Source organism: Rhinopithecus roxellana, chromosome 9 (genome assembly GCF_007565055.1).
Source record: "Rhinopithecus roxellana isolate Shanxi Qingling chromosome 9, ASM756505v1, whole genome shotgun sequence".
Classification (NCBI taxonomy): domain Eukaryota; kingdom Metazoa; phylum Chordata; class Mammalia; order Primates; family Cercopithecidae; genus Rhinopithecus; species Rhinopithecus roxellana.
Window position 1 is genome coordinate 50,303,384 of NC_044557.1, and position 21,287 is coordinate 50,324,670.

The 21,287-nt window shown below is 37.7% G+C and overlaps 1 protein-coding gene across 2 annotated transcripts in view; it reads right to left on the reverse strand.

The window, feature by feature from the left end:
* Positions 1-21,287, reverse strand: part of CNGB3 (cyclic nucleotide gated channel subunit beta 3) — a 168,018-nt gene that overhangs the window by 16,852 nt on the left and 129,879 nt on the right. Inside the window, exons 14-15 of one of the 2 annotated variants that reach the window (XM_010378557.2) lie at positions 13,037-13,120; positions 6,589-6,707 (exon numbers count right to left, since the gene is read on the reverse strand). In XM_010378557.2, coding sequence (XP_010376859.2) covers positions 6,589-6,707; positions 13,037-13,120 — 203 coding nt within the window. The remainder of the gene's footprint in view (positions 1-6,588; positions 6,708-13,036; positions 13,121-21,287) is intronic. The other variant, XM_010378558.2, reaches the window with a different exon arrangement.

Below are 21,287 nucleotides of genomic sequence, written 5' to 3' on the forward strand. Positions count from 1 at the left end.
TGGCCTACTTATTCCTATTTTTGGGAATTAAACCTCAAATAAATAAAAGAAAACAAAGTAATTTTACAAAGATAAATATAGCAGTGTTATTCTTATAATGAAAACTGACAAAAAGAGCCCAAGGCTGAATACGCATATTCATGACAAAAATGAATGTGCATTTGTACATTCACAAAGATAGAAAGATAATTACACTCACTTATTTATTCAATAACTATTTATTAGGCACTTATGTGGCCCAGCCGCTGCCCTAAGGGCTCGGGATAGAGTATAGAACAAACCACACATGGTGTCTACCAGGATCCCTGGGGGCCTGTGTAAAGTGTCTTCATGCAAACTATACAAATGTGGCTTTTCATGCACATGTATGTTTATTGTGGCTCTATTCACAATAGCAAAGACTTGGAACCAATCCAAATGTCCATCAATAATAGACTGGATAAAGAAAACGTGGCACACATACACCATGGAATACTATGCAGCCATAAAAAAGGATGAGTTCATGTCCTTTGCAGGGACATGGATGAAGCTGGAAATCATCATTCTCAGCAAATTATCACAAGGAGAGAAAACCAAACACTGCATGTTCTCACTCATAAGTGGGAGTTGAACAATGAGCACACATGGACACGGGGAGGGGAACATCACATACTGGGGCCTGTCAGGGGATGGGAATCTGGGGGAGGGATAGCATTAGGAGAAATACCTAATGTAAATGAGTTGATGGGTGCAACAAACCAAAATGGCACATGTATACCTATGTAACAAACCTGCATGTTATGCACATGTACCCCAGAACATAAAGTATAATAAAAAACAATGTGGGTTTTCTGAGCATGTGCAGTCCTGTGCTTGGCTAGAAGAATGCCTCCTTTCACAAAGTGAAAGGTAACTGTGCATGAGAGGGAGCACAACAGCCAGGTCTCATGGCTCAGAAGTAGAGTGCGAACCAGGTTCCTGCCCTCCCAGTCCCTCAGTGGACATTCTGGTGCAGAGAACATTTTGCACAGCCATAGGTGGAAGTTCTGGTGCTTGCAATTTAGGAAAGAAGAAAAACATTGAAGAAATAAATGCACGAATGCATGTATAGTTACAAAGATAAGTGCTCCAAAAGAAAGGAACATCATTGGATGAAAGTGTATGGCAAGGAGACCTGGGAGGGCCCTATAGTGGGGAACTCAGGAAGACCTGAAAGAAGCTGAGATCTTGGTAAAAGGGTGGGGAAAGCATCCAGGTAGATGTAATAGAATGTGCAAAAAACTCCTTGTGACTGGATAGAGTGTGGTGCATTCAAGGAATGGGAAGACAATGGGTGTTTGGATTAAAGAGAGTAAGGACAGCTAGGCGCAGTGGCTTGTACCTGAAATCCCAGCACTTTGGGAGGTTGAGGCAGGTGGATCACCTGAGGTCAGGAGTTCAAGACTAGCCTGGCCAACATGATGAAACCCTGTCTCTACAAAAATACAAAAATTAGCCACGCATGATGGCAAGACCTGTAATCGCAGTTACTTGGGAGACTGAGGTTGGAGAATTGCTTGAATACAGGAAGTAGAGGTTGCAGTGAGTTGAGATGTGCCACTGCCCCAGCCTGGGTGACAGAGTGAGACTCCATCTCAAATAAATAAAATAAAATGAAATGAAATAAAATAAAGAGAGCAAGGCAAGTCAGGTGCAACCTGAAGTAGAGAGGTAGGCAGGGGCTAGACTCTACAGGATCTCATAGAAAGGAAAATCACTTTGTTCTTATTCCTAAAGATGGCATGAAAACATTGAATGGTTTTAAGTGGGAGGGCAGTGACATGATCAGATCTGTGTTTCCAAAAGATCTCTCTGGCTGCAGAGTGGAGACTGATTATGGAGGATATGGTTATTGGATTTGAGTGACTTGAAGTAAGCCACTGCAGTTGTCCAGTGAGAGATGGATGAACTGAAGTAGTGGCAGTGGAGAATGTAAGATACAAATGATTTGAGACTTTCTTATATGGTATTGACAGGTGTTGGAGGTGGAGTGGCCATGTAGGGTGAAGTGGAGTGTCAAGCATGTTTTTGTTTATCTCCAGTAAAATTTTGAAAGTTAACAATTTAAATAATTTGGTATTGTATTCATTTCCTAGGGCTGCTATAACAAATTATCACAAAACAAGTGACCTACAACCACAAAAATGTATTATCTCACAGTTCTGGAGGCCAGAAGTCCAAAATCAAAATATCAGCAGGGCTGTATTTCCTCTAAAGACCCCAGTGAAAATCTTTTCTTGCCTCTTCCAGCTTGTAGTGTTGCCAGGCATTTCTTGGCTATGGCTGCATTGCTCCAGTTTCTGCCCTTAGTCTTCACATGGCCTTCTCCTCTTATGTCTTTTATAAAGACACTTATAAAAAGTGTCCTTAGGAAAAAGAACCCTCTTTGTCATTGAACTCGGGGCCCTTCAAGATAATTCAGGATGAACTCATCTTGAGATCCTTAACTTAATTACATCTGCAAAGACCCTGACCCTTTTTTTCAAGTTGGGTCACATACACAAGTTCCTAGGATTAGGATGTCGACTTACCTTTGTGGGAGACGACATTCAACCCACTACAGGCATCATGTCAATTATCCTTTACATACCCCTCAGTAGGGGTTTCTAGGACTGACCTGTGTGCACACATCATTTAAGGACCACTGAAGGTTCAGCTTTTGGTTCCCAAATAACCTCTAGTAATTGCCAGATCCAAAAGATGCACTGGTCCTTGTGAAAACTTTGTCTCCCACAGCATCCTGTACACACTCTCTTCCTGGGACACAATCCATACATTTAATCACCGGGTATTGAAGTCTCCTCTAAAGCCCTTGAGGACAGCGATTGTTTCTTGTTCTCCTTTGTACCCTCATGACTGACACTGTGCCTGGCAAAGAAGGAATACATGGCCTTCTTTGAGTCACTTTCACACTATGCCATAAGGGGACCCAAATATAATTTTTTTGTTTCTATCAAATCACAGTTAAATAATTAATTAAAAATTGCTGAAGAGCTGCTGCAAATTATTTTTGAATGGAGGTGGGATATAAGTAAAAATCACCACTTAGTATATAGTGTTTATGTAGCTGCTGGTGATCTGAAGATAAATTCTAGATTTTTGGGGTTTTTTTGCGACAGTCTCGCCCTGTTGCCCAGGCTGGAGTGCAGTGGCGCGATCTTGGCTCACTGCAAGCTCTGCCTCCTGGGTTCATGCTATTCTCCTGCCTCAGCCTCCCAAGTAGCTGGGACTACAGGCACCCACCACCATAACTGGCTAATTTTTTTATTTTTATTTTTGTATTTTTAGTAGAGATGGGGTTTCACAGTGTTAGCCAGGACGGTCTCGATCTCCTGGCCTCATGATCCGACCACCTCGGCATCCCAAAGGGCTGGGATTACAGGTGTGAGCCACCGTACCTGGCCTCTAGTTCTTATATTTCAGTAGCTCAGTCTGTTGGAGAGACCTGTCTGAACAAGTTAATTATAAATCAGTAGTAATTACTGTAATAAAGGCATGAATGAAATGCTATGGAAGCATAGAATAAAGAGCAACTAGTTGTTTTAGGGGTTAAAGATAGCTTCAAAAAGGTGGCATTTGAAGGACGAATGAAAAATTTCCTGGGGGAGGATATTCTGAAGAGAGATGAAACCAATAGAAAATCCTATTGAAATAATAATGGCAACATAAGAAATAAAAACTCAGATGTGTTTTAAGAAAAATGTCATTTTAACAGAAACAGAATGCAGACAGGAAGTGGTTAAATACATTCAGGGAATAAGACTTGGGACTAAATGCACGTATAAGGAAAATGATGGAGTCGGAACCACCACAAGGCCATCCCTCAGCAGACCCTGGGTCTCTCTTTTAGAAATGGGGTATCTGCACTCTTCAGATGCTAATTGGAAATGTGGTCTGGGTTTTCTCTGTGATAGGCTGTAAATCTATATTTTAGTCAGGGTTTTGCTCTTTTGGATTAATATATAATGTCCTTGAAAGCCCTTAATTTTTTTCTTTATTTTTTTTCCTGAGGAAAAAGAACTCTTTTAAAGGCTACATGATAGTGCTGAATTTAGCTCATTTTAACAAAGGTCACAGCATTTTTGAGTAGTAAACACTATTACTAGATCTTTCCAGTATCTGGATGTTTGGCAGGCATGCCTCCAGCTCTGGAATAAACGACTAGAGCTTCAGGGGTGTATGACAGCTGTGGGCCTGTGAAGCCTGTGGGTATCTGGAAAGAGGCAGATGCATCCTGTTTTCCCATAACCACAGCCAAAAAGAGAATCAAGGCAAAAAGCTCCCTTTTACTTGAATCAACCAAACTACTGAGCAGGTTGAAAGCTTGTCTATTCTACTGGCTTCAATTTGGCCTTAGAAACCAAATAGGTAATAGGAGATTTATTTGAGAAGCTGCTGTTAGGAATCTAGGATTACTTTCAGTTGCAACTCAGCTACACCTGGAATCAATTCCTAGGGTAGTTCTTCCTGTGATGATAATATCAGCAATTAACATACTTGTATTTATAAGGCTTATTCTTCAGGGAGTACTCAACCCTTGGGAAAGGTCAGCTAATTAATTTCTGCAGTGTTTCAGATTAAACTGTTGCATGTTTTATGACCTTGAAGATTACAGTGATTATTAAGTCACAAAATATTAAATCACTTTTGCAAGGACTCCCAGGAAGGAAATGATAGAAAACAGGCAAAGAACTCAGGTCTTGTACATTCTGAGAAGTGTTTCCACCACTGCCCAGGAGCAAGATCCTCAGAGGATCACCTTAACAATAATCAGTCATTAAACAAGGAGAAAAAATTAAAGAGAGAAGCCACATTTCCAACAGAGAAATGACATGCTTCAACATTCCAAAGAAACCCTAACGATGCTCCTGTGAAGTCATCTAAAATTGTCCATATTTCTGGAACACGAAGATAACTTCTTAGCAGCTATGAAATTAGAGATTGGAAATTTCTTCTGTGATGTGGTATAAAGATCACTGGACCCCGATCCATTGAGACCCAGGTTTGAATGTTGTCCCTATAATTCATTAGCTATGGTGTCCTGGGCAAGGTATAGTACTTGGCATCTTGGGATAGATGAAATAAATATATTATGAAAATATGAAATATTTATTATGAAATAAATATATTAATAACTGCCTGACAGGGTACTCTTCTTTTCATCGTATAAGCCAGTATCCCAGTTCCAGACACCACCATCTTGCACTTGCGCCACTGCAGTTGACTTCTAATTGGTCTCTATTCATTCTCGCTCCTCTACTGTATCTTTTCCACATAGCTGTTGAAGTCGTCTTTTAAAATAAGAATTCAGAGTGTGTCATTCTTTTGCCTAAAACCCTCTACTGGCATTCATTCATATTTAGAAAAAGACATACAATCCTATCGTGGCCTAAAAGACCATGTGTTATCTGGGCCTTGCTCACCTATTTGGCCTCATCTCCCCAGTGTTCTTATTCACTGTACTCCAGCCATATTCACCTTTCTGCCCCTTGACCAGACAAACTTGCTTTACCTCTAGGCCTTCAGTAATCAGAGAGGCTCTTCCCCCAATTCTGAATGGCTGATCCTTTACTCTTTCAAATCTCAGCTCAAATATTATCTCCCTAGAGAGGTCATTCCTGACCACTGCATCTAAGTAGTTATGTTCTACCCATTTTTTCCTTCATAGCAGTTATTACAATGTGAATTCATCTTGTCTAGCTAATTATTTATTATCAGTTTTCCCCGACTGTACTGTAAGCTCTCTCAGGGGCCATATCTTGTCTAATAGTTTTTATATAGTTTATTCCTAGAGTTAAGAGCAATACCTGACAACCTAGCATACAACAAATATTTTTTGGTTGAATAAATGTGATAATGCATATAGAAGTGTTTAGCCCACAAAATGCTTAAATTTGCTGTCTATATTTTTCCTCTTGGGGACTTTCTTTTTCTAGGATAAACTTTTCTGGGCCAATAAGAAACAATGGTAAAAATAGGTAATCTTTATTGAGCTCTTAATAGATGCCAGGCAATGTTCTAAGTGCTTTTAATGAATTAACTCATTTACCAACACTTTAAGGTACGTTCTATTATTATCCTAATTATTAAGGTGAGGAAACTGAGGAACAGCCGGGACAAGTAACAGAGGAAAAAAGCCAGTAGTGGTGAAACTGGAGTTTAAACTCAGGAAATTTGGTCCCACAGCTATGATCACATCACTAGCCTACTCAAGATCCCCTTGTTAGCAAGGCATTCAAGTCTTCCAACAATCTGGTAACAATGAACCCTCCAAACCTCTTCTCTCATTAACTAATTCATTTGCACATCCATTCAACATATACTGGGACCTGCTTTATGCTAGGCACTGCTCTAGGTCCTGGACTAAAGAGCTGAATGACCCAGTTCTTTTCCTCAGGTCTTTTTGGTGAAGGGATGAATAGAAATATGAAAATCCTTATTTTACCAATGCTATCAGCACAATCAAACCTTTTATAAATCTGAGCAGGAACTTTACTTATTTTACTACCTAAGACTTTTCTTTTATGACAAATGATGGGCTTCAATGTTTATGAAGTATCTTTCAGATACCTGATTTCTCCAAACACTGACCCAGCTTTCAGAGTAACCAGAACTTTAGTACCATCAGGGCCTCCGAGAACTTGGACTTCTCCATGTTTGATGATATACATTTCCTTGCCAATTTCTCCCTACATTTTAAATACAAAGAGGAAATGGTAGTTATTTTATTCTTGACAATTATGCTGTAAATTAAGAAATATAAACTCTTTTAGAGGAGTAAATATAAATGAAGGAAGCAAAGAATATTAGTGTGAAAGTAATTATCTTAAGACCTAAAGTATTTACAGACATTGGTTAGACATATGTGAAAGGAAATGATTAGGAAGATGATACTTCTCAACATGTGAGTACTGTTTGCCTCCCTTGGATACATGAAGGTATTTCAGTTAGCACATTGCTTTAGGAAGGACCCTGGGTAGAAGAAGTAATTGATTTTAAGCATGGTCAAGCCTTGCTTTGATGACCACCACTATGCTTGGAAGAAGTTGCTTGGTCTAGCCAAAGAGCATAGACTGCAGTCTTTCAAGGGTCAATTCTATTCTTCTACCCATGTCATTGAGGTCTGATTTGGGGAATTGGGGCATAGGAGATCTTTGAGTTATTATTAGTATTCCATGCTGAGATAAAGTATTAATGCAGCAGGTTGTTTTACTCAGTTCTTACCTATCTTTGGGGACCCTTGGGACCAGGGCAATGATATTTGTTCAAGCCCTAAGAATTAAACTCCTGGAATGTTCACATAGCCACTGGTTAATGGTGTTATTCTATATTCCTGAGCCAGTGTAGCAGGATGTACCAGGCTGTCAACACTATTTAATATAATCACAAAGATTTATGATGTGTACATCCCACATATTTTGAAGTCTGAATCATGTCTGGTCATGCAGCTATATGCCCCATTTAAGAACATTGAACCCAAGACTAACATGAGCTTCCCTGGGTGGAGATATTTTGCTCATGTTTCTGTGGTCCACTGGAGAGAAAAATGCATCCATGTGCCCCTCATAGAAATAGGACCTAGTAAACCTGTGTCTGATTTCTCTCGTGTTTGCCCGTGTGTATCTTTTTCTTGCTGTTCCTGCATTTTATTCTTTGCTATAATAAATCTCAAGCCATAAATATAACTTTATGTTGAATTGTATGAGTTCTTACAAGTAAATCACCAAACTAGTGGGTGGTTATGAGGCCCTTGGAACACATCTTCTCACTCTAACTTCCAAAAAGAATAAACGTCTTACAAGAGATCTAATGGCACTTAGGTCAAGAAAGGCTATTAAACTTTAAATAGACCAGATTGCATAACACTAGGCAAACTATTTGGATAGCCTACATGTCTGAATGAGTAGTGCCTTGATCACCTTTAGCTATACAAAAAATATATATCATTAATAGATAAATTCACTTACTTGGCTTAGGAGGGGACTGTGTTATTTGAGTTAATCAAATATTCTCATTAACCATACTTTGAAAGAATTAGAATACACTAAAATCAACTCGAGATTAAAAGATTTTTTAAATTTTTATTTAAAAAAGTATTTAGCCTACATCTTGCTTTGGAAGAAAAAAAATATTAACTGTAGTTTACTCCCCGAGATGGCTGAGAAAATGTCAACTTTGTTCCAGTGCTGAACGCAGGCTTGACATGTAGAAGGCACTCATTTATGAATAAGGAAAATATAACTTAGCTATTCTCTGGGAGCTTTTAAAGTCCTTCCATACCTAGGTTTATTTTCCTGAACATCAACTATTGTTGCTTTATAATTGCCGGGTTGTGTTTAAAGTTATCAGAATCCACCTTTTAGTTAACATCCAGGAAGCTGAAATTCTTATTTTATCTCCCCATTACTCTTATAAGGAAGGTAAAGTAAGTACTATTATTTCCTTTTTACAGAAATTAAAACAAAGGCACACATTGGCTTAGCCAATTAGCTAAAGTTGTATGACCCAGTAATTAGAAGCAAAGGAAGCCTAGAACCCACATCTCCTAACTGAGCAATGCAAGAAATGTGTTTAAGTTTTGCATTGTGCAAAATATTTTTTTAATTAAAATTTTTTGGTTGTTTCTGCTCTGAGACAGGGTCTTGCTCTGTTGCCTAGGCTAGAGTGCAGTGGCACAATATCAGTTCACTGCAACCTCTGCCTCCCACATTCAAGTGATCCTCCCACCTCAGCCTCCTGAGTAGCTGGGACCATGGGCATAAGCCACTATGCCTGGCTAATTTTTGTATTTTTTGTAGAGACAGGGTTTTGCCATGTTGTCCAGGCTTGTCTCAAACCCTTGGACTCATGTGATCCTGCTGCCTTGGCCTCCCAAAGTGTTGGAATTACAGGCGTGAGCCACTGCACCTCGCCTGTGCAAAATATTAAGCATATATTTATACTCAAAAACATATAAAAGTAGAAAGTCCAACATAAATGGATCTTATTTATTTACATACTATTAATGCTAATAATATCATGTCTTTGCACATTACTTTAAAAAATCATTACATTACCTGATATTTACATAGCTCCTTATTTTAATTCCTATATTTGTTCTAACAGAACATGCTACTTAATAATTGCAAAGCATTTCATGGATATTCATTCATCTAATTCTTGCAAAAATCCCAGTGAAGTCAAGTAGGAAAGGTATCATTACTCTTGTTTAAAAATTGGTAGTCGAGGTTTAAAAAATTAAGTGTCTTGAGCAAACGTATAAGGCTCACAGGTGACAGCACCAGAACTAGTGGCACCTATGTCATCTGACTCCATATAATACATGAAGACAGACCATATCTAACGGTGACTCCAGTATCGGGACTGATCTCTTAAAAACCAATGAAATAGCCATGAATAATTTAAAAAATAAGGCAAGATGTCTGAAAATTAGTTTTCCAAGAGGTACTTTAGGAAGTAATGATGAGGACGGGGTCATATTCCTTATTCTTTGCATGAAGTAATTCTCAAGGAACTGGAATGATTTTTCAAAGGCAGTTATTACAACTGACTGGAGGTAGAAGTACATAGTGAGTACTTAAATACAGTTCAGCTCTTTTAATTATTTTTTAATGCTCATTTCAATAATTTTCCAAGGAGATCTGGCATAATCAACGAACCAAAACTTCCACTATTTCTTGCATATTTCTAGGCTAATTTAAGCCCTTTCTGCAAGTTTAATTAGCATTCAAATTAAGTAGACATTCCTCAGAGAATAAGGGCTGACAGCATGTGCAAAATAAGATTGAACCAAGCTCTGGTTGTTAGTGTGTGGACTAATTTGGAGAAAGTATGAAAAAAACAAGAGCTTCATGTAGAGTGAGGTAACCCCCAGAGAGAGTGCACTTCAAAATTTCAGGGTTTCTGTGTAGGAAGCTATTTCTAAGGCTCATGAGGGCTTTGTGACACTCAAGGGCACCCCATCAGAAAAGAGTAGTGCTACTTAAAGTGTGGTTCCTGGGTCAGCAGCATCAGCATCACTAGGAGCTTGTTTAGAGGTGCCAATTCTCAGTTTACTGAGAGTTCTCACTGCAGAAACATGAATCAGAATTTTTGGGAATGAGGTCCTAGAAATTGATGCTTTAACAAGAGCTCTAGGTGATTTCTGCCCTGCCCTAGAGCATCTGGAGAAAACTCCCACTCTTTCAAGCCGCCCAAGCTACCACTCAGTCAATTCCTGGGGATTAGGTAGGTCAGCAAACTTGGCCCCAAATGCTGTCATCTCTTAAATTATATAGATAACCTCAAATTGAACATATATTTTTCCTTCTCCTTGCCTTCAATATTTTGTGACAACGATAAGCAAAACAAAGCTGAATTCAGCCGCCTGAAGTCCTGTCAGGTAACAGCCTTTCTTCTCTGTCAATATCTACTATCATGCAAATCCCTTCTTAAAGAAATGTGACTTGTCATTCTAATGTCTCCTCATTTCTACTTTCCACCTACTTATTCCTTTTCCTGCCTCATTTGTCTCCACTGATGTTTTTGTTATTAAGTGATGAATGCGATGTGAAGAAGAAATTAGAAATGAGAAGGTTGCATCTACTCTGCATTTCATACTTTGTTAAACAAATTTGCACTGCTTAGGAGCACAGGTGCTAAAGTTTATGTGAGTTATCACAATTTTCAATCTCTGTTGCTACTGGCCCCAAATGAAAGGACATTTTTTGGTGCATTAAAGTCATGTCATTCCAGTACACCACTGTCCCCAAGGGGTTCTTGGACTGCACTGTGACTTGTATTTCCCATAATAATAATAATGATTTCATATCACCAATCTACCTTCTTTTAACTTGGACTGATTTGTGTGGGATTGTATATTCTTGGTTCCCATTTTATCATAATCTCTCTTCCATTCCCCCCTTCTTCTCTGAAAGCTCCTTCTCAGTTGCCCTCTCTGACTCTTCTTCATTGATCTTTTCCACGAACACTGGAGCTCTTCAAAGTTAGAGCCAAGGCTCTCTTCTCTGACCTTTCCTTGAGCTTTTCTTGAAGTCTGTTTCCTTTATATTCCAGTTTCCAGTAACCCCCAGTTCCATCTTCTCTCATTAGACTGATTTTCACTGTGTACTTGGCATCTCCACGTGATGCCTTGAAGTACCTCATACTCCATTTGACTTTGTCTGTTTCACCACAGCCCATCACTCACTTGCTTCTGTTCCTAGGATATGCCAAGCTCCATCTTGCCTCTTGGCTCATGGTTCCAAGTCTTCATTAAAAAAATGCCATCCTGTGCACTTCTTTTTTTGAAACTAAAGAACTATTTATCTTTAGATTTTTCAGGGGTCACTCCTGACAACCTAATAACCTCCCCATCTCCCAACCCTGGATCTAAATTAAGTGTCGTTGCCACTACATACTCTTCTGGCAACTTCTATCTTCCCTTTATACAACTTAGCACATTTTGTAATTACGCATTGACTTAATTTCACTTGTTCATTGCTTGTCTCTCCCATGAAGTCAGTGGTTCTTAGTTTTGGCTGCATTTTAGAATCATATGGGAGCTTTTAAATAATACTGGTATATGGGTTCCATCTAGACCAAATCAATCACTGAGGGGTGGAGCCCAGACATCTTCATTCAGGTGATTCTGATGTGCACTGTGAATTGAATACCATGGCACTAGAAAGGTAGGACCCTAAAGGACAAGAACCATCTTTTTTTTTTTTTTGCTCACTGCCCAGCACTGTTTCTGGCTCATCGTATTGAGAAACATTTACTGAGTTTTATGGAATAAATCATTCTAAAATTGTTCCAACATTTGCCTTATTATAGTTCTCTGTACTCCCTCTATAGACACAGTTCCTTCCTTTTTGCCTTAGCTCACACTTCTTTCCTCTACCCCGAACACCTATTTCCTCTTTCACTTGGTTTACTCCAATTTATTTTTCAAGACTTAGCTCAGACCTCATCTTCTCTAGGAAATCTTACCAGTAACCAGGAAGGACAGGTGCCCCTTCTTTATGTCCTACAACAGCTTGTGCTTTCTTTGACCATAGCATTTAACACATTATTTTGAAATGATAAAAGTGCCTCTCATCTTTATTCACTTGTGAAATCACCGAGGTCTTGGATCATCTTGCATTTTTTTAAACTACTCATTTTTCTTTTTAAATTTTGATTATTGAGTTTATCTTTGATTTAGTTTCTCACTATATAAATCCCAGGGTCATCATTCCTTTTCTCCCCTTTCAAGTTAGTGATCAGAAATATGCAAAAATATTTATCTGAGGGGATGTTCATTTTATTTATGATAGCAGACATTTGAAAATTGATCCTGATACATCCCCAGACTGAAATATCATGCAGCTTTAAAAAATCATATTGTAGATTACTTAATACATAAAATGTTCATATGATATATTGTTACATGACAAAACATGTTTCAAAACGTATGTACAGTATGATGCCACTTTTATAGCACAAGCTCTATCCATCAGTCAATATAAAAAGATAGGCCAAAATATACGAAGAGTGGTTATTACTGTAGGGTGGAATTTATGTCCTTATGTTTTTATGTGTTTTCTATTTTAAAATAATGAACATGTATTATTTTGTAATCATAAAAAGCACAGTACAGGTTTTTAAAATGTGGCATTGATTATTCACTACTTGGGAGAGCAAAATGAAGGTAACTGATATTTTGCCGAAGGCATAAAAAAGGCTGACCCACCTATCACTTCTAGAACTTTTTCCTCCACTTTAAATATTTAAGATTAATGAGCTGTGACAATTGATAATTAACATTTATACAAAACAGTTTTTCAGGCTACCCACACTTCTATCCTATAATATGAGTAATGAAATCCATATTGTCTTGTTCCTTTGTGAACTCCGAGGGCGCATTATTGCTGTACAGAGCTATACATCATAATTATTTCTATACTATGGAATTCACCCTGAACAATGCTCTTGACTTATGTCTGAAATCCTCAAATTCATTTATTAGTTGTGCATTTGAAAAATAGCATGCACTCACCTTTTTGCAGACAAAGTCACCAGGCAAATAGAGAATGGATTTCAATCTTAGCAACATGTCATAAATCATCTGTGTATCACAACCCTATATAAAAAAGAAAAATAATTCTTATGGAAACAACTAAAAGGCCAATATTCCAAATGAATTCAAAACTCAATGAAAATAAACAGTAATATATATTGTTTGCATTAACATAAAAATATTAACTGCCAATGGCTATGGACTTGTCATGACCCAAAATTTAGAAAAAAAATACCTATAGTATAATGGCAAGGATTTAGATCTTGCTCAGATAGACTTGGGTGTGAATCCTGTCTCTCCTACATATTGCTACATAACCTCTCATGCCTCAGTTTACTAACGTGTAAAATGGGGATAAAAATGGTACTTATAACAAAAACTTAATGTACTTAATGACAGCTATTAATGGTAATATACTAATAATAGATTGTTAGTATATTAGGACCAACATAGATCAAAATCCTTGCTAGATATATTTCTTTCTTAAAACATACCATTGTTAGATATTATTATTATTATTTAACATTGCAGGCTTGTCTATCTTTCTTCTTCAACTCAATTATCTTCTTAAGGCAGGGAAAATGTACACAATAGATACAAAAGCAGTATCTGTTGAGTGAATGTTGGTATTCACTTTAATAGTGTAAGAAACACTATTCGTTTGGCTATAGGTCTATATTTGTCTTCTGTTTAAATAATTATATCTATAAGAGCTAAAGAAAAATCTTTAGGTGCTACAAAAACTCACATAGCAGTTTTGAATCTTTTGCTTTCAATAAATAGATATTTTTTCATTTTCTTGCAGAGCTGCTAATATGTAACAGCTTTCCTCTTGTGGGTGGTCCTGTCCACCCCTTGAGGGAATCATGATTTTGCTGTGAACTAATTATAGAGTCAGTGGCAGAGAAAGGACAAGCTAAGGGTCTGCTCCCCATTTGTGGATCAGACAATCGTTCCTTTAGCAATCACCAGTTTTCTGTAATAGTTTCGGTAACAGACACTTGACCTAGATCCATATGAAATTTAGACTTCAGGGTTGCTTGACTGATAAGGCAAGCTAATAATTTATGATTGAAGTATCTCCAAGTAGCCATTGGTGAGAGGCATTCAGATGAATGTGGTGTTAGAATTTTTAAAAATCACTTCAGAAAGTAAAGCTTTTGGTTCTTTAGGACAGAAAAAAAGGCCAAGACCAGAAGATATATCTTCTTAATACAGTCTAATAAATACTGATGAGAAGCTGTTTTGAGCAAGGCTTTGTATGACAACCTTAGAGGAATTAAAGATGAAAGAAAGTAACTCTAGTTGGGGTGATCTTGTAAGTAAGCAGAAAAGCTGTAATTGATGGTAGAAGATAATCACGTCATAAAACATTCCACAAATATACATAAAACTTGTAAGATAAACAGAGTTAATTTTGCTTGGGAGTAGGATGGGAGAGAGGGGAGGCACCAGAAAAGTGCTCATTTGGGTAATAAAATTTGAATCATTTGAGGATGAGGATGATTTGTATCTGTAAAGATGCACAATGATCCTTTTAGGCAGAGGGAAATTTACCTTTTCTTTGCTTGTTATGTATTTGCTTTGCACAAAGTATATACATTTTATTTATATTTGTTTTAGTCCTAGTATGTCTGATAGGTTAGCATATTTGCTAAAGCAAATTATAAACATAACCTTTTTTTTTTCTTTCTAAAAGGCATGGTTCTTTTGTTTTCAGTAAAAATTAAATAAATGGCCCAAGTGCTTAATTTCTTTAAATGCTGTCATCATTTCGGAATAATTTCACTTCAGATATTGGTATGCTGATCCATTTAAAACTCACTTAGAAAAAAGACAAACAAACTTTGGATTGATTTTTGAATCTTCTCCACTAAAGAAAGTTTGTGTCTTTGATATGGTAAAGAAAATTCACTTGAAATATGCTTGGAAGTTCTTGAATATGTACGTGTCTGGAATACTTCTGCAATGAAGGTAACTCTCAGTCACTCATATCCGTGGAGAAAATTTATATTGTAAATAATCAGAAATAGAAGATCTCAAAAGATCCACTTATATTTGTTTTCATATAAATAATCTGAATTTTTGGCACTAATTTTTAAGGTTTTAATTATAATTTGTAAATCAAAAATGACATTTGTATTCCTTGAACAATTCCTATCAGAATGTATTTGATGAAAATTCCCAACTATATTAACTTGTATTCATGGGAAATATTAATGATTTTAATGCTGTTTTCCTGTGGCAGTAATTCTGATTTTATATATCTATAATATATATAAATTATGTATGTATATATTATGTACATATATAATGTAAAATATATATTATAAAAATATATAATTTAAATATAATCATATATAATACATATATTTTAGATGTATACAATTATATATAAATCAGAATTACTGCCACAGTAATCAGAATATAAGTATATACACACACACACACACACACACAAATTGTGTGTGTATAGTAAATTCTTATAATTTTATGTTGCCTTGGTACCGATTTTGAATATAAGTTTAACTTTCTCATACTGGAAGCGGGGTCAGTCACCCTTGATACGGTTTCCAGTTCTCTGCCTCTTTCCAGTTCCTCAATATGGTTGATCCAGACACCTGCTTTATACCACTGCCTCCTGGTGACCATCGTTCTATGGTACAGCTGGATGCAACTGACTAGAATTGCCCCACTGACCCTCAGAGCCCACATGGATGAGCAGATATTCCACAGTGATTACCTGTCAGTCACAGCAAGACCTCATGGAACTCATGTCTGCTGTAAACCAACCTGTCAGAACTTCCCCTGGGAAACCTCCCTGGGTAACACCCTGGATCCCAAAAAGGCTTTGGCCCATTCTCTCTCTCTCCACTGGTTGAGCACGAGTGTTCCCCCTTCCCATTGGCCCTGTGAGGCATGCTGCCCTCTTCTCTCTGAGATCTGTAATTAATAAAAATGCTTCTATTATTTCATGGGTTTTGTTGTGCTGCTTCCCCTGTGTCTCGCCTGACTGACATATCCAAACGTAACTTTTTTTCCAGTACAGGGTTTTCCTAGGGAGTGGCTATCTTATAGGAATAAACTGGACATGGATCAGACAAAAGCCACAAGAGCATCAGCCAATATAAATAAATTCCCTGTGAGAGAAATGTCTGTTCATGGTCAACCACCTAGGCATGAGGTCGTCGACTGGGATCAAGAAGTATCCCATGAAAGGCACACTGTGAATAGCCACCACCCATCCTCTGGAGCCCCGTGAGGGCAAGGCTGGAGTGTATGGCCACTCTCCCGAGACAGACCCCAACCCCAAGACCAAATGAAAGGAAATATAACAGTGTGGCAGCACAGTCGGCCTCCGTATCCATGGACTCCACCTCCACGGATTCAAACAACTGTGGATGGAGGATATTCAGAAAACAAACAAACAAACAAACAAACAAACAAAAAACAAAATAGCAGTACCACAATAAAAAAATACAAACAAGAAATATGGTTTAACTATTATTTACATAGCATTTACATTGTATTTGGTACTATAAGTAATCTACAGATGAGTTAAAGTATACAGGAGGATGTGGGTAGGTTATTTGCAAATACTATGCCACAGATTTTGGTTTCCTTGGGGGTCCTGGAACCAATCCCCTGTGGATACCACGGGACAGACTGTATTGTTTTCAATACTGAAAAAATTGGAAACAACATACTGTCAACCTATGGGCAGATAAAATATTGAATATTTGTAGATTGGAATATCGTAAAATGGTTAAAATAAATTACAGATCGGCTGGGTGTGGTGGCTTACACCTGTAATCCCAGATTTTGGAGGCTGAGGAGGGCGGATTGCTTGAGCCCAGGAGTTTGAGACCAGCTTGGCCAACATGGTGAAACTCCATCTCTACTAAAAATACAAAAATCAGCTGGGCGTGGTGACAGGTGCCTGTAATCCCAGCTGCTTGAGAGGCTCAGGTGGGAAGATTGCTAGAACCTGGGAGGCGGAGTTGCAGTGAGCCGAGATTGCACCACTGCTCTCCAGCCTGGGTGACAGAGTAAGACCTTGTCTTAAAAAAATTAATTAATTAATTGGAAAAATAAAGATAAAAATAAAATAAACTATATCTATTTAAATATATGATTAAATTCAACCGATAGTGTAGTCTGAATATAGAATATATTCCGTATGATTCCAACTACAAAAATCTAAACACACTACTACCAGTTTATGTTTATATAGCTATAAAGTAAAATGATAAAGATGAGGAGTGGAGGGACATCCTCAGATGAGGGTCTTCGTGGCCACCTCTAGGGAGGGAGGAAGGAGAATGGGTCTGGGGAGAAGAACTGATGAAACTTCAATTTCATTTTTATTAATTTTAAATTTTAATAAAATGTCTCCCTTTGCGGAGAAATGTGTTCAGTCTTCTTTCCCCTTTTATTCTTTAGGTGGGCTCAGGGTCAGATAGCACCAGTGAAGGAAATCAGATCAATGGGAAGTGATTGATCCCAGTCAACCTAGGAGATAAGCCCGAACCTAGATAAGCAAACAGTGAGCACTTTTCTCAGCAGGAATACACACAAGCACCTACATCCATAGCTTTCAGCTGACGGCTTGGATTTCCTCCGAGAAAAACATTTGAACCTATCTAAATATGACTTTTTATTAACATACTCGGATAGCACATGGATCAAGTCATGCAAACTGAATCTAGCAGCTGTATATAGTAAAAACTTAGAATTTAAGTTTCACCAATTAAGTGATTCTGTCCCTTACTGATTACTTTATGAAAAGACGCCACTAACTTTGGAGCAGCTTTTGTTTAGGACTAAATCCTTCTTATTTGGATTTAGGCCTAGTGAAATAAAGTTTGCATTATGATGTCATTATATTTTATAACGTGTTTGAGAACTATTATTATTCTCTTTTTTCTCCAGAAAATGATTATTTTCTTGAGATATACATTGCTTCATTATTGTGTGATTAAATAGAATTACATCCTGAGGCAACTTTTTCTCTCAGTAACCCAGCTCCATTTTGTTTAGTTAGGAATTTTTCTGATGTATGAAAAGACAGGATTGCTTTGTAAATGTCTCTTTTTTCTATAAAGTGAGAGTACCTGAGAAAGTATCAACATTAGCATTATACTTGTATATAACATTTGTATTATGTTTTACTGTCATATCTTTACCTGTTTAATTCTTCCAGCCTCCCACTGATGCCTGGCATTAATGAATATATGGTCATCACTCCTGGTTTTTAGATAGGAACTGGAATCCCAGGAAGCCTGTTGACTTTCTCTAAGGTCACACATACGATAGGTATTGGAGGAAGAGTATCACCAGAGTGTGTTTTTATCTACACTTGGAGCAACTTGAGATCAAAGTGTTTGTATTATTCACTCTTGTATTCTCAGTGTCTCACCAGGGTTTAGGGCATGTTGGGTGCTAAATAAAAATGGGCTGACATATAGAATGAAGCTGTTAGAAATGATTCCATTTTGGACAATGAGAAATTCAGTGCTGCATAGCTGTGTTACAGATTTGAATGAGGATATTGGAGATTTGAATGGAGTTGGGAGAAATGTTACTTTGATTCACAACAGAGGCATAGGTTAGATGGTGTTTCTCGTACCCAGGAAATTCCACTTTTAATAATGGCAAACTCTGAATACAATTGTAAGGTTGGTAAAATTTTTCCTTGGAATGTGTACTCTCTTAGTCCTATAGAATTTCTCAATTTCTAGGCTCATTTCTGCTTTCTTTGAAACAGAACTTAAGATATCATCACTATTTTATAACTCACTGTGAATTTAAGTCACTCTCAAGTATAAGTAATGGTCTTCAGGGCTTTTTCCATCTCAGCTTGCTTATTACAAAGGGACATGCTTTGTTCTATCTTAAACCCTTTTCTCATTAAACAAGTAAGTTATAGGTGATATGACTAGGGCAGGGAATTCTGAATTCAGTTCTTCATGCTATTGACTATGTGAGGCATGATACTGATTGGTAGCTGCTGGGACCAGCAAAGTCAAATGTGATAAAAAATCTGCAAAGTGCTGTGATGTCATAATTTATTAATATTACTTAGACCTAAACTTACAGTCAATATTTGCAACACTAGTAAAAATCATCTCTGTCAAACTTTCCCTGAAAATTGGCAATAGTTCTAATTTTCTTTTTTTTTTTTTTTTTTTTTTTTTTTTTTTTTTTTTTTTTTTTTTTTATTATACTTTAAGTTCTAGGGTACATGCGCATAACGTGCAGGTTTGTTACATATGTATACTTATGCCATGTTGGTGTGCTGCACCCATCAACTCGTCAGCACCCATCAATTCATCATTTATATCATGTATAACTCCCCAATGCAATCCCTCCCTCCTCCCCCCTCCCCCCTCCCCATGATAGACCCCAGTGTGTGATGTTCCCCTTCCCGAGTCCAAGTGATCTCATTGTTCAGTTCCCACCTATGAGTGAGAACATGCGGTGTTTGGTTTTCTGTTCTTGTGATAGTTTGCTAAGAATGATGGTTTCCAGCTGCATCCATGTCCCTACAAAGGACGCAAACTCATCCTTTTTTTATGGCTGCATAGTATTCCATGGTGTATATGTGCCACATTTTCTTAATCCAGTCTGTCACAGATGGACATTTGGGTTGATTCCAAGTCTTTGCTATTGTGAATAGTGCCGCAATAAACATACGTGTACATGTGTCTTTGTAGTAGACTAATTTATAATCCTTTGGGTATATACCCAGTAGTGGGATGGCTGGGTCATATGGTACATCTAGTTCTAGATCCTTGAGGAATTGCCATACTGTTTTCCATAATGGTTGAACTAGTTTACAATCCCACCAACAGTGTAAAAGTGTTCCTATTTCTCCACATCCTCTCCAACACCTGTTGTTTCCTGACTTCTTAATGATTGCCATTCTAACTGGTGTGAGATGGTATCTCATTGTGGTTTTGATTTGCATTTCTCTGATGGCCAGTGATGATGAGCATTTTTTCATGTGTCTGTTGGCTGTATGAATATCTTCTTTTGAGAAATGTCTGTTCATATCCTTTCCCCACTTTTTGATGGGGTTGTTTGTTTTTTTCTCGTATATTTGTTTGAGTTCTTTGTAGATTCTGGATATTAGCCCTTTGTCAGATGAGTAGGTTGCAAAAATGTTCTCCCATTCTGTAGGTTGCCTGTTCACTCTGATGGTAGTTTCTTTTGCTGTGCAAAAGCTCTTTAGTTTAATTAGATCCCATTTGTCAATTTTGGCTTTTGCTGCCGTTGCTTTTGGTGTTTTAGACATGAAGTCCTTGCCCATGCCTATGTCCTGAATGGTACTACCTAGATTTTCTTCTAGGGTTTTTATGGTATTAGGTCTAACATTTAAGTCTCTAATCCATCTTGAATTAATCTTCGTATAAGGGGTAAGGAAAGGATCCAGTTTCAGCTTTCTACTTATGGCTAGCCAATTTTCCCAGCACCATTTATTAAATAGGGAATCCTTTCCCCATTTCTTGTTTCTCTCAGGTTTGTCAAAGATCAGATGGCTGTAGATGTGCGGTATTATTTCTGAGGACTCTGTTCTGTTCCATTGGTCTATATCTCTGTTTTGGTACCAGTACCATGCTGTTTTGGTTACTGTAGCCTTGTAGTATAGTTTGAAGTCAGGTAGCGTGACGCCTCCAGCTTTGTCCTTTTGACTTAGGATTGTCTTGGCAATGCGGGCTCTTTTTTGGTTCCATATGAACTTTAAAGCAGTGTTTTCCAATTCTGTGAAGAAAGTCATTGGTAGCTTGATGGGGATGGCATTGAATCTATAAATAACCTTGGGGAGTATGGCCATTTTCACGATATTGATTCTTCCTATCCATGAGCATGGTATGTTCTTCCATTTGTTTGTGTCCTCTTTGATTTCACTGAGCAGTGGTTTGTAGTTCTCCTTGAAGAGGTCCTTTACATCCCTTGTAAGCTGGATTCCTAGGTATTTTATTCTCTTTGAAGCAATTGTGAATGGAAGTTCATTCCTGATTTGGCTCTCTGCTTGTCTGTTGCTGGTGTATAAGAATGCTTGTGATTTTTGCACATTAATTTTGTATCCTGAGACTTTGCTGAAGTTGCTTATCAGCTTAAGGAGATTTTGGGCTGAGACGATGGGGTTTTCTAAATATACAATCATGTCATCTGCAAACAGGGACAATTTGACTTCTTCTTTTCCTAACTGGATACCCTTGATTTC